Raw genomic sequence first — 13,156 nt, forward strand, 5'->3', positions numbered from 1 at the left:
AAGAGTCGACTCTTTTCAGGGAGTTATATCAATCCTCCTAGTTACCAATAAGAGTCGAATCTTTTAGTTCACCAATAAGAGTCGACTCTTTGCAGGGAGTTATATCAATCCTTTTAGTTCACCAATAAGAGTCGACTCTTTCCAGGGAGTTATTATAATCCTTTTAGTTCACCAATAAGAGTCGACTCTTTCCACAGAGTTATTAAAGTCCTCTTAGTTCACCAATACAAGTTATTTAAATGATCTTAGTTGACCAATAAGTGTCGATTCTTTGCAGGGAGTCATATCAATCCTTTTAGTTTACCAATAAGAGTCGAATCTTTCCAGGGAGTTATATCAATCCTCTTAGTTCACCAATAAGAGTCGATTCTTAACCACAGAGTTATTTAAATCCTCTTAAATCACCAATAAGAGTCGAATCTTTCCAGGGAGTCATATCAATCCTCTTAGTTCACCAAGAGGGGGCGAATCTTTCCATGGAGTTATTTAAATCCTCTTAGTTCACCAATAAGAGTCGAATCTTAACCACAGAGTTATTTAAATCTCCAATAAGAGTCGACTCCTTCCAGGGAGTTATATCAATCCTTTTAGTTCACCAATAAGAGTCGAATCTTTCCTTGGAGTCATATCAATCCTCTTAGTTCACCAAGAGGGGGCGAATCTTTCCACGGAGTTATTTAAATCCTCTTAAATCACCAATAAGAGTCGAATCTTTCCATGGAGTCATATCAATCCTCTTAGTTCACCAATAAGAGTCGACTCTTTCCAGGGAGTTATATTAATCCTTTTCGTTCACCAATAAGAGTCGATTCTTTCTTGGGAGTCACTTCAATTGGCTCAGCTTGCCAAAACAAAACGGCTCTTTTGGCTTCCAAACTGGTCTTCGTTTAGTAGCAATATCTCAATGCTGGTTAGTCAATCCTTTAATATCAATCCTTTTAGTTCACCAATAAGAGTCGAATCTTTCCTTGGAGTCATATCAATCCTCTTAGTTCACCAATAAGAGTCGAATCTTTCCAGGGAGTCATATCAATCCTTTTAGTTCACCAATAAGAGTCGAATCTTTCCTTGGAGTCATATCAATCCTCTTAGTTCACCAATAAGAGTCGAATCTTTCCAGGGAGTCATATCAATCCTCTTAGTTCACCAAGAGGGGGCGAATCTTTCCACTGAGTTATTTAAATCCTCTTAGTTCACCAATAAGAGTCGAATCTTAACCACAGAGTTATTTAAATCACCAATAAGAGTCGAATCTTTCCAGAGAGTTATATTAATCCTTTTCGTTCACCAATAAGAGTCGATTCTTTCTTGGGAGTCACTTCAATTGGCTCAGCTTGCCAAAACAAAACGGCTCTTTTGGCTTCCAAACTGGTCTTCGTTTAGTAGCAATATCTCAATGCTGGTTAGAAAACTATTTTGTCTAAACTCTTAAACAGTATATTAAAATAGAAATTGAATGCACTAGTTTTACTATAAGACTAATCAAAATTGGAATCGAAATATCACATGCTCTAGTCCCATTAATATCAGGTTGCCCTTTACCTGTAATTGCTTGGATTATGGCTCTGTAGCTATTCTTAATTCTAAATTGCTTTCAACCAGACAAACCGATGACGGCCACTTGGTGTCTAGATACACAAAACGTTACTTTACAAACCACGATTTATATTTTTACTATTACAAAACATCGTAGTTGTTCACATTGTAACATACTGTATATATCAAGCTTTTTATTTAACAAACCTTTACTGATTACTTTTTCTGACCCATCAATCAAAAGGGATCTCCATAAGAGCCCTCAACGAACCACATGATATATAGATGGTGGTCCATTCTTGGCACTTTAATGTCACCAACATGGTAAGATATTAGTGTGTGTTGCTGGTCATTGTGCACCAGGTAAAATCCTGGGTATCAGGTAGGTATACCTAATGAAATGCCCAGTCATGGGAAAGGTCTTTTTAATAAATCTACTATGAAAACAAAATTAACACAACAATAATGAAAAGCATGTATGAATAGTCCTTTTTATTAAAATGTATTTTGTAGGTACTGAACAACACTGAAACAAAATGTAGTTTTCTACATAAAATCTATTTGAGCAATACTCCAAGCAGGACGTCAACTGATAAAAACAAACCAACATATTAGAACCATAAATCCTTTAGATGGCTGCATGGTGTCCAAGAATATCTGTAGAACGTCTGTGAATTTTACCTGAAAAAGAACTTGGTTCATTGCTGACTAAAAGAAACACAGTTCCTATTTAGGGTTTGATCTGGATATGAAGTTGAGGTTTCCAGTCGAGTAACAAAATTAAGAAAGGAAATTGGTGGATTTTGATAGCAAATTTACTCAATAATATTAAAAAAAAACATTAAATACCTTTATTTAAACATAAAAACATTTTAAAGTCAACATGAGAACCGAATCGTAGCCTCTGTGTTTGATACGTATAACAGCAGTGTACTTTATAGGCACTGTCCTAAACAAGGATCTGATATCACTGTGAATAGCACACTGACTCTAAAACATTCACATACAGGACTCTGGATTCCAGTAGATAATGAACAACATTCACATACATACAGGATTGTGTAGGTGTGGTACAGCTGGAACTGGTTCGAACGTGGAAAGTAGGCTGCCTCACAAATCTAAAGGTTCTTAACGAGAGGAAATAATCACAAAATCAGATCAGTAAAAGGTCAAATGGCAGGTTCTTGATTCTTGGAATCCTGAACATGAATACACCATGACGATACAAAAAAAAGCCTTACAGTATGTACATCATCATTTCACGTGGTCAGATTCAAATTGTGTTGAAAATATGCACAGCTTTACAGGGGGTAAAAACAAACCTACAAATCCAGTTTGTTTATTTCAAGGGTTTATGGGCCGAACTTAAGAATCGAACGTATGAGCGATAAGCTGGTCCTCACTAAAAGGTCAATATGATCGTGACCGTTGTGTCAAAAACATGTGACTGGATCAAAGAGAAAAGTCTTTTTGCTTAAAAATATTGTTGAAAGTGAGATTCTTTAAACATTGGCTTTAGTTGATTGGAGAAACAACGTTGCTGGCTGCGATTCCCCCGCCAAATGAGCAAGTCTGCTTTAAAACATTTGCATACCAAATCCCTGTGAAGGAAGAAAAAAAAACTGTTACTGTGTGACATGATACAGTAGCTTGATTTTAAATCCATAACCCCAGTTAGTGATTTATTTAACATTCTGGTGGAAATGTAGTAAATTCAAGATAAACTAGAGGTGTTTTTTACAGATATGGCAACATCTGCTGGGTAAAAATGCACCATACACCTACTGCATTTAGTAGAAAGTGTTATAATGCCTCCTAACACCTTATTACTACTCATGACCGACTATAGCCGACTTTTAGCTCAAAATTAATGGGCCTGTGCCCATGGTGGAGCAGCGTGATATTCCACTAGCACACCAGCGCCGAAATTCTGAACTTCTCGGTTGGCACCGGTCGGCTAGGCGCCATCTAGCGGGCATAATTGGCGGTGCCGGCAGGGAGGGATGACCGGAATATGTGGGCGGGTCTTCAAACGCTGTGTAAGGACCTGATTGGCAGATAGAGGCGCCTGTGCAGAGTGCATGGTTGGAAAAGGGTTCCGTTAAGGGCTGCACACGAGTCGGAGAAGGCGTGAGCAGCAATATGCCCTCAACTGCAGAAAATTAGGGATGCCCAGCAGCGGAAGACAAATTGACTACTCTAAACAAATAAAATATATATAAAGTAAATAAATGGGCCGTATTGAACTGCAATCTTTGACAAGTACTTGGAACAGTGGGTTCTTTCCAAGGTCAGAAAGAAAATCCAATCACCTTATGCCGAGGGGAAAAATGTGGTGGGTCGGAGGTGATTGGAGAATTACCAAACAGAAGCTGTTGGCTACTGCACATGTCTGAGCGGGGTGTTTATTAAATACGGCCCTCATCAGTCATGGCAGGGGTCTGCAGCAGCAAAGGAAAGATACGACTGGGTAATTGGATATGACTAGATTGGGAGAGAAAGGGGTAAAATTAATATTAGGTACCAGGCTCCTTGACTAACAGTCAGTATCGACCATAAACAAATAAAAACCCACCCCCAGTTCAGTCAGCTCTGTCATGCAAACCCTGTACAGACGTTCCTTACCGAATCGTCTTCTATAATCGCCGTGGAGTCGAAAAAGTCCGGTCTGAGTTCAGCTCGCTCTCGTCTGTTTCTTGATGGTGGCTGAGTAATAATAATAATAATAATAATAATAATAACAGATTTATTAGAAAAGCTCGATCTAAACACACTGATCCTGTCTTGCTTATAACCAGATGCTACACTAAAAATAAACGACTCACCAGATCTATCACCATGGTGTCCTCAAACTCCTCATTCATGTCCTCTAACTGGCCACGTGATGACATCATTACGTCCTCAAAGATGGGCTCTGCGTCGTCTTCCATTAAGCCACGTCTGAAATACATGATTTAGTCTATTTTAGTTTGGGTTAAAGCTCAGTCTAAAGCAGTTATTTAAGTAATAGCACGGTCTCGACTGATGATGATGTTGTCGGTGAATTCTTAACGCCATGTCTGCTGCAATGGCTATTTTCATGGCTAACTAATAGATCCAGCCTTTAAATGTCAAAGAGGTGGGTCGATTTGCTTTATTTACTCGTGCATATGGTGGTTAGAGTGATTGTGTAACAATAAGAATGTAGGATTTTAATTGTTTTTTCTTTATATGGCGTTTTAAGTGCTAGTGCTTCCAAGACTGTTCGTATTGTATAGTTTTGTTCTCATGGTGTTCGTCAGTTGGCATGAGTAGAGAATGTGTTAAATAGAAGTTCTTGATCCACAGAATGGGCAAGTGAGGGCCTGGTCTCTTTTTATTAAGTACAGTTGTTTGTTGGTTTAATTCTTAACGCCATGTCAGCTGCAATGGCTATTATCATGGCTAACTAATAGATTATGTAACGTCAAGGTGGTGGGTCAATTTTCCCCCATGTATGCATGGTGGTTAAGAGTGTTTGTGTGACTGTGAGGGTCTAACTTATATGGTTTTTATTAGAGATGCACGAGTACCGATACTGGTATCGGGTATTTGCCCGATACCGCGCTCCGATACTAAACATCCGATACCGTGTGCCTAGTGCGCGTTGCTGCGTTATGCCCGGTTCACACCACACGATCTTTGCCCTGATTTTCGCTCGGTGACTGGTCGGCGCTAGATTTGCGTGTGGACTATCCAACAACTCGATCCGACCGGCTCACCGAGCGCTCGAGTTTTCTAGCGCGTCAGATGCTAGAACGCAATCCATGCTATTCGTGTTGCCAAATCCACTCCGATTCATTTATTTTTCCTCCTTGATTTCATCACGTCAGCGCACAAACACTTTGATCACTCATTTTGCATTTTTGGACGTGGCATCATTAAACTTCTCGTCACTTCTCACGTGTGTTTTTGTTTAAAAAAAACAAAAAAAACGGTATTCTAAACAGGTATCGGTATCGGCAAGTACAAAAATACTTGTACTCGTACTCGGTTGGGAAAAAATGGTATTGATGCATCCCTAATTTTTATAATTGCAAGTGATTCCAAGAATTTAAACAGTTTATGGGTGTACTGAGGTTGAGCTTATTTAATAGAAGTTCTCAATCCACAGAATGGGCAAGTGGGGGCCTGGTCTACTTTTAGCAAGTACGTATGGGTCAGTTTGGTGTGTCCTATGCGGCACCTTGTGTAGATACCTTGTTCCCATCGTTATTCGGGGTATTAAGCTTTAGACTGATTATGTGCTAACACCATCACTGCTCAACCGTATGTAGTGCTTCCAGTACTGGATCCCCCTACTTACACTTGTTGCCTTACTCCTCCACTCCGTGCCTTCATGTAGTTCATCCCGCCTCGTTCTTTCCTGTTCACGTCGTCCATTTTCTGCTGGTCCAGCCACGACATCTGCATCTGCTGACTGAACGGCAGAATAAAAGCATTAACGAGTGCAGATACTGAGGTGAACGTTATATCTTCGGGTGTAAACATATAAGCTGGCGCGTTACTTGTGCATGTAGTCGGGTTCGGAGCCCGGTTCGGACGAGTCTTGGTCTGGGACGTGTTCTGCTGCTTGTCGCGGGTTCTCCCTAAGCACTGTGGAGGTGAGCTGTGGTGTCTGCAGGCCACCGGGTGTCTGGATGGTGTCGTTACGCATCACCCACGAGCCGTCCACGCTCTCGTCCGCTGCTTTACATAAAAAGTGGTCGGAAAAAGTTCAGTATATGATACGTCACAATACATCATTTTCACTTTCTTCGACTGACGGGCCTAGACCAGTTCTGGGGGGGGGGGGGGGGGTTTATAGCCCAGCCAGGTTGGTAGCACTGCTGAGTAGGGCTGTCGCGGTGAAAGAATTTTTCCTTGCGATATTCAACCTGTCTCAATATCGCGGTATGCAGTGATGATATCGGCATTTATTTATTTATTAATTTTTTTTTTTTTAATTACTTAATCTGGATTTTAGAGCTATATAAACAAGCTTTATTGTTAGGCTATGATTCGATATATTATTGCTTTATAATGACAAAGATGAGACGGCTTTAAGACCAATGAAATGCGTGTTTAATGTTAAACACAGAACAGAGCAGGGACGCGCGTCTTTTCTCTATTAAAAAAGGTTTAAATTTAGCTTCTAGCCTAGGATAGATATACACTGTGAAACGAAAAAAAAAAAAGAGTTTAGGCTAAATATTTTAAACGCACATCTAATCAAAATATGGTAAAAAAAAAATAGAATAAAGAATAAATTCTGTACAGAATAAATTCTGTAAGAGTTTAAACCTGCGTTATCATGCGCGCTAGAAGAACCAACATGTTCACCTGATGTGGTTTAGAGAGGATCTGAGTGGGGTAGCGATGTTCCCGACGTTACCGATGTTACACTAATACACACGTGTACTGATCCTGCATGCGACTTTACAGATCAAAGCAAATCTAACCTGGTTATTGCGCCACTAATAACTATCTATTTAGTAGGTATAATTAACATAACAATATATACTACATTTTAAGTTATTATTCGTTTCAATACATTTTTATTCAACGAAAAAATACATTTAAATCATTCCAGCAAGCCAGCAAGAGAATATTTGCAGGCTGCAATGCCATATTAACCGTCATTAAGTGTTTTAGTACGCCGAGGCTGTTTGAATATAGTCTAAATTACAAGTATTTTATTGAGTGTGTGAACTCAATTTAATCATTAATAAACTTGCCTATAATTCCTGTTGCGATTGTTTACATTTTAAAACACAAAGTTTTAAACTCAGCAGCAACGCATGAGAACAGGTTGCGGTTAAATGTCGCTCCTAGCTCATTTTCATTATGAATTTATTTAACATTTATTACGCCCGATTGTGAATATCGCGGTGTTGCGGTTGCTTGGCATGCCCTGCGGTTGGCTGGTCTATACCGCGATATTTCAAAATTGCGGTTAGCGCGACAGCCCTACTGCTGAGATTTAAACTCGTGACTGCATCGCTGCCCCACCCGTGTGAATCTTCTATACGATGGCTACTTTGTGTGTTTGATTTTACACTACACGTCTATTAAAACACACACAGGTAGGTGCACAAACACAATGATATTAAAAGCGTGGGAACTGAAACGTCTGCGTACCGTCTGCGCGTTTCTTGTGCAGCGGTGGTCGCCCCCTCTTGCTGCGGACCGAGCTGGCTCTGCTGGTTGTGCTGCCCGTCGTGACGGACATGCGGTCCTCGTCCCCTCCCGTGAGGAGAGAGTTTCTGTACGCGATCAGCGGCAGCCACACGTCCTCCCTCCGCTCCATCATGTACTCCGTCATGAATTTCTCCAGGTACGAGTGGCTGGAAGGCACGGGGACAGTAAGAATAACCATTAAAAAATAGATAGCGATTTGTGCAGCAGGTATATTCAGACTGGATATGACTGAATTGTGAGAAAAGAAAGGAGATGTGCTGACTATCATTCTAAAACGCTCTGCTCTCTATACTTACACAGTCTTTTTATCCTGGCGCAGGAGTTTGGAAGAGAACTCGCACAGTACCTCCAGAAAAGCCAGATTGGGTGGAGGATACTCTCCTCCTTTCGGGTTTGGAAACTTAAACGCAAAGTCGATCCCATCTCTGAAAAAGATTTACATTTTATCATCACATGCACATGCACAACATGCACGCTTCATAAAAGCTTCAAATAAACATCTAATCTATATATATATAGGCTTGTACAGCAAATTATTATCATTATTATTTTCTTATAAATGATTTGGAGCACACAACAATTAAAAACGCAGCTTACTTGTGCAGGGTCGCCACTGCCTCCCTGGTTTTGATCTGATCGAGTCCAAACGTCAGGGCGAAACGGCGAGCCAGCTCTTTAATGCCACTTACATGGGAGGAGGTTCGGTCCAAATTAGGGCCCTGATCCTGCACGAGATCGTTAAAGAGCTGCGGGGAAAGTAAAAGATGCAAGAAAGATCCATCATTAGGACAAGATCAAAACACAGACAGATATACAGTTCTATATGTACCACAGGTCATAAATAACAAACACTGTTGATGTTTATTACCGAAATAAGGGAGCAGAATACTAATAAGATAAACACAAATACGCTGTGTTTGGTCGCTATTATTCATCATACTGTGTGGATTCTGGGCCACAATGGGCTACAGTTCTCAAATCAGACAGTCTTGCCGCCCACATAACTGCATTGATGTAGTAATAATAGACTTTTATAGATGCACAGACGTGCGGGCTGGACTGATGTGTCATAAGCCACACGATGGACCAGAGTCTCGATCACGAGTGGACAAATTGAGTCTCTTAGTGGTGAGAACTGGGTCAAAAAAGATCCATTTATTTTAATGTTAATTTTAAACCACTAAATAAACGCACATACCTGCTGCAAGCTGAGTATAAGAGTTTTGGCACACTGGATCTTATCTGTCTGTCTGGTCTTGCTCAGGGTTTCCTTGATGATATCTCCATAGTCGTTGTAGTACTGAGAAGACACAAGGCTCATCGTTAATCTCAGAACGGTTTGGCGACGGAGCCAGAACGAACCAGGGACGTTTCATTACCTTCATATAGTGTTTGAAAATGTCAGCGGCCGCAGGCATGTCGACAATGTCGTAAATGATCAGCTTGCTGAAGGCAGCGAGCAGGTTTCTTCTCTTGTGCAAAGCCTCGATCTTGTTTGCTTCATCCTCCTCGTCACCCTCTAAACAGCAGAGACGGCTTGATGTTATAGAACCTCGGACCAACATCTTGAATTCTCCCCGTGTTCATGACGAGTACCGTGTGTAAATGTGTACGTATCGTTATTTATTTGGATTTTAAGGTCATGTTTTACACACTTTGGGTCCATTAATGACAGGACATGTAGTTACTCATTACACAAGATTCATCTGTTCAAGTCCTTAATGTCAAACACAGTCATGGACAATTTTGCATCTCCAATTCACCTCACTTGCACGTCTTTGTACTGTGGGAGGAAACCGGAGCCCCCGGAGGAAACGCAGACATGGGGAGAACAAGCAAACTCCACACAGAAAGGACCGGGACTGCTCCACCTGGGGATCGAACCCAGGACCTTCTAGCTGTGAGCCAACAGTGCTGTGTGTACAGTATGTATCGCATCCAAACAAATAAAACGCTAGATTTGAGACTCTCTGTATCATAAGCATGCTTTTCACACAGACACTGCAACTAAAAAAGCTCCACAGGAACGGTCTCATTATTAAGCTTTTAAATGGGAAGAGAACACGCACCCATGCTCTGGTTTTCGTCGTCCTGGTCGATGAAGACGTGGTCCAGGACGAAGCTCAGCAGCTCGCTCTGCAGCGTGTTATCTGGGTTGAAGACCAGCGGCTGGAGTGCTTCTCTGCTCCCTGAGGTCAGCTGGTGGCTGAAGATCATCAACAGGTCACACAGCAGCATGAACGCCTGTGGCCAGAAGATAAGAGGCTATTGATTATACACTTGCAAAATAGCAGTCCCTTTATAAATGGAATAAATTGCACCACTTGCACCACCTCCATTTTGGCTAAAGGGAACCACAGATGGGCATGCATGCAGTCTGTGGCTGCTTTCATCACCTGCCAGTGGCGGGTTCCCACACAGAGCCATACTGCGAACGAAGAGTCACATTATGCTCCATGTGACTCCACCTGGTGAGCTAGGATGTAAGAACACTGTGCCACCCAAGCACCCTCATTCCATTTCATGTTTTACCACCGTGTAATGCTGGTCAGGGTCACGGTGAGTCTGGTTTCCCTGGAATCACTGGGCACAATGCAGCAACACACCCCAGACAGAATGCCTATCCACCACAAGGCCTTGGTGGTTTCTCAGGATTGAATACTTTTAGGAGATTAAAGATGTTTTATTTGAATTTTTGTGAACAATACACACAGGGAGATTAACTTCAGCAGCAGTATGGGGTGAGCATGTTCTCCCTGGTTTATCTCACCTGCTCTTTGACTGGAGTGTTCACATTCGAGAGACACTGCTGGCACACCGCTAGAAAAGACTTCACCACTCTTCTTAAAGCAAGAAGGTCATCCTGTACATAAGAGATAATAAATAATGTCACATCCAGAGTATAACTATTAAACACATTTTTTGTAAACAGTCTTAACTGTGTACCTTGGATGGAGAGCCTTCAGTAATGCGCACCAGCTGCCACAGGATGGAGTAATGAGAACACTGCAGGGCCTGAACAGCAATCTGAACCCAAGAGTGAGAACATGGACCATTTAATGCTTCACACGTCCCGAATATGTCATTTTAAAAGTCATTGTTACTCCTCTCCGAGTGTCTTACCTGCTCTGGCATGGAGCCTTGTTCTATTCCCATTTTCAGCAATCGATAGCAGTTCTTAAAAAAGTCCCATTTCGTGAGATCATGAGCACTGATGAGGGAATCAAGAAAGGTCAGGATGTGTCAACTAATCCTGAACACAAAATGGAAAATTGAGAGAAAAGCATTAAAATAGTTCAACTTGTCTTACTTGTGAAAAGCAGTGAGTTTCTTGAGGGAAGAAAGGACACTGTAGATGTCGTCATCGTCAGCCTCCTCACCCTAATTAAAGAAATGTTATAAAATATAACATCATAACAAGGTAAAATCCTATTTACAGCATTATTATGCATTCTATCTACCCATCTATCTACCCATCCATCCATCCATCTACTGTATCTATCTATCTATCTATCTATCTATCTATCTATCTATCTATCTATCTATATATCTATCGTATCTATCTATCTATCTATCTATCTATCTATCTATCTATCTATCTATCGTATCTACCTATATATCGTATCTATCGTATCTATCTATCGTATCTATCGTATCTTTCGTATCTATCTATCTATCTATCTATCTATCTATCTATCTATCTATCTATCTATCTATCTATCTATCTATCGTATCTACCTATCTATCGTATCTACCTATCTATCTATCGTATCTACCTATCGTATCTATCTATCTATCTATCTATCTATCTATCTATCTATCTATCTATCTATCTATCTATCTATCTATCGTATCTATCTATCTATCTATCTATCTATCTATCTATCTATCTATCTATCTATATATCGTATCTATCGTATCTATCTATCGTATCTATCGTATCTATCGTATCTTTCGTATCTATCTATCTATCTATCTATCTATCTATCTATCTATCTATCTATCTATCTATCTATCTATCGTATCTACCTATCTATCGTATCTACCTATCTATCTATCGTATCTACCTATCGTATCTATCTATCTATCTATCTATCTATCTATCTATCTATCTATCTATCGTATCTACCTATATATCGTATCTATCGTATCTATCTATCGTATCTATCGTATCTATCGTATCTATCGTATCTTTCGTATCTATCTATCTATCTATCTATCTATCTATCTATCTATCTATCTATCTATCTATCTATCTATCGTATCTATCTATCTATCTATCTATCTATCTATCTATCTATCTATCTATCTATCGTATCTACCTATCGTATCTACCTATCTATCTATCGTATCTACCTATCGTATCTATCTATCTATCTATCTATCTATCTATCTATCTATCTATCTATCTATCTATCTATCGTATCTACCTATATATCGTATCTATCGTATCTATCTATCGTATCTATCGTATCTATCGTATCTTTCGTATCTATCTATCTATCTATCTATCTATCTATCGTATCTATCTATCTATCGTATCTATCTATCTATCTATCTATCTATCTATCTATCTATCTATCTATCTATCTATCTATCGTATCTACCTATATATCGTATCTATCGTATCTATCTATCGTATCTATCGTATCTTTCGTATCTATCTATCTATCTATCTATCTATCTATCTATCTATCTATCTATCTATCTATCTATCTATCTATCTATCTATCTATCGTATCTACCTATCTATCGTATCTACCTATCTATCTATCGTATCTACCTATCGTATCTATCTATCTATCTATCTATCTATCTATCTATCTATCTATCTATCTATCTATCTATCTATCTATCGTATCTACCTATATATCGTATCTATCGTATCTATCTATCGTATCTATCGTATCTATCTATCTATCTATCTATCTATCTATCTATCTATCTATCTATCTATCTATCGTATCTACCTATCTATCGTATCTACCTATCGTATCTATCTATCTATCTATCTATCTATCTATCTATCTATCTATCTATCTATCTATCTATCTAATCTACCTATCTATCGTATCTATCGTATCTACCTATCTATCGTATCTATCGTATCTATCGATCTATCTATCGTATCTACCTATATATCGTATCTATCTATCTATCTATCTATCTATCTATCTATCTATCTATCTATCTATCTATCTATCTATCGTATCTACCTATATATCGTATCTATCTATCTATCGTATCTACCTATATATCGTATCTATCTATCTATCTATCTATCTATCTATCTATCTATCTATCTATCTATCTATCTATCTATCTATCTATCTATCAATCTATCGTATCTACCTATATATCGTATCTACCTATATATCGTATCTATCGTATCGATCTATCTATCGTATCTATCGTATCTACC

At 39.4% G+C, this 13,156-nt stretch overlaps 1 protein-coding gene across 3 annotated transcripts in view; it reads right to left on the reverse strand.

Annotated features, from left to right (window-relative positions):
- Positions 1–2,013: 2,013 nt before the first annotated feature.
- The window catches only part of stag1b (STAG1 cohesin complex component b), a 44,084-nt gene continuing 32,941 nt past the window's right edge, over positions 2,014–13,156 (reverse strand). For 2 of the 3 annotated variants that reach the window (XM_062985288.1, XM_062985289.1), the window contains exons 20-34: positions 11,045–11,115; positions 10,858–10,945; positions 10,681–10,761; positions 10,505–10,597; positions 9,804–9,978; positions 9,114–9,253; positions 8,933–9,034; positions 8,332–8,480; positions 8,031–8,159; positions 7,675–7,880; positions 6,063–6,243; positions 5,861–5,974; positions 4,362–4,476; positions 4,162–4,242; positions 2,014–3,137 (exon numbers count right to left, since the gene is read on the reverse strand). In XM_062985288.1, coding sequence (XP_062841358.1) covers positions 3,114–3,137; positions 4,162–4,242; positions 4,362–4,476; positions 5,861–5,974; positions 6,063–6,243; positions 7,675–7,880; positions 8,031–8,159; positions 8,332–8,480; positions 8,933–9,034; positions 9,114–9,253; positions 9,804–9,978; positions 10,505–10,597; positions 10,681–10,761; positions 10,858–10,945; positions 11,045–11,115 — 1,749 coding nt within the window. In that variant the 3' untranslated portion in view covers positions 2,014–3,113. The remainder of the gene's footprint in view (positions 3,138–4,161; positions 4,243–4,361; positions 4,477–5,860; positions 5,975–6,062; positions 6,244–7,674; positions 7,881–8,030; positions 8,160–8,331; positions 8,481–8,932; positions 9,035–9,113; positions 9,254–9,803; positions 9,979–10,504; positions 10,598–10,680; positions 10,762–10,857; positions 10,946–11,044; positions 11,116–13,156) is intronic. The other variant, XM_062985290.1, reaches the window with a different exon arrangement.

This window comes from Trichomycterus rosablanca, chromosome 23 (assembly GCF_030014385.1).
Source record: "Trichomycterus rosablanca isolate fTriRos1 chromosome 23, fTriRos1.hap1, whole genome shotgun sequence".
Classification (NCBI taxonomy): Eukaryota; Metazoa; Chordata; class Actinopteri; order Siluriformes; family Trichomycteridae; genus Trichomycterus; species Trichomycterus rosablanca.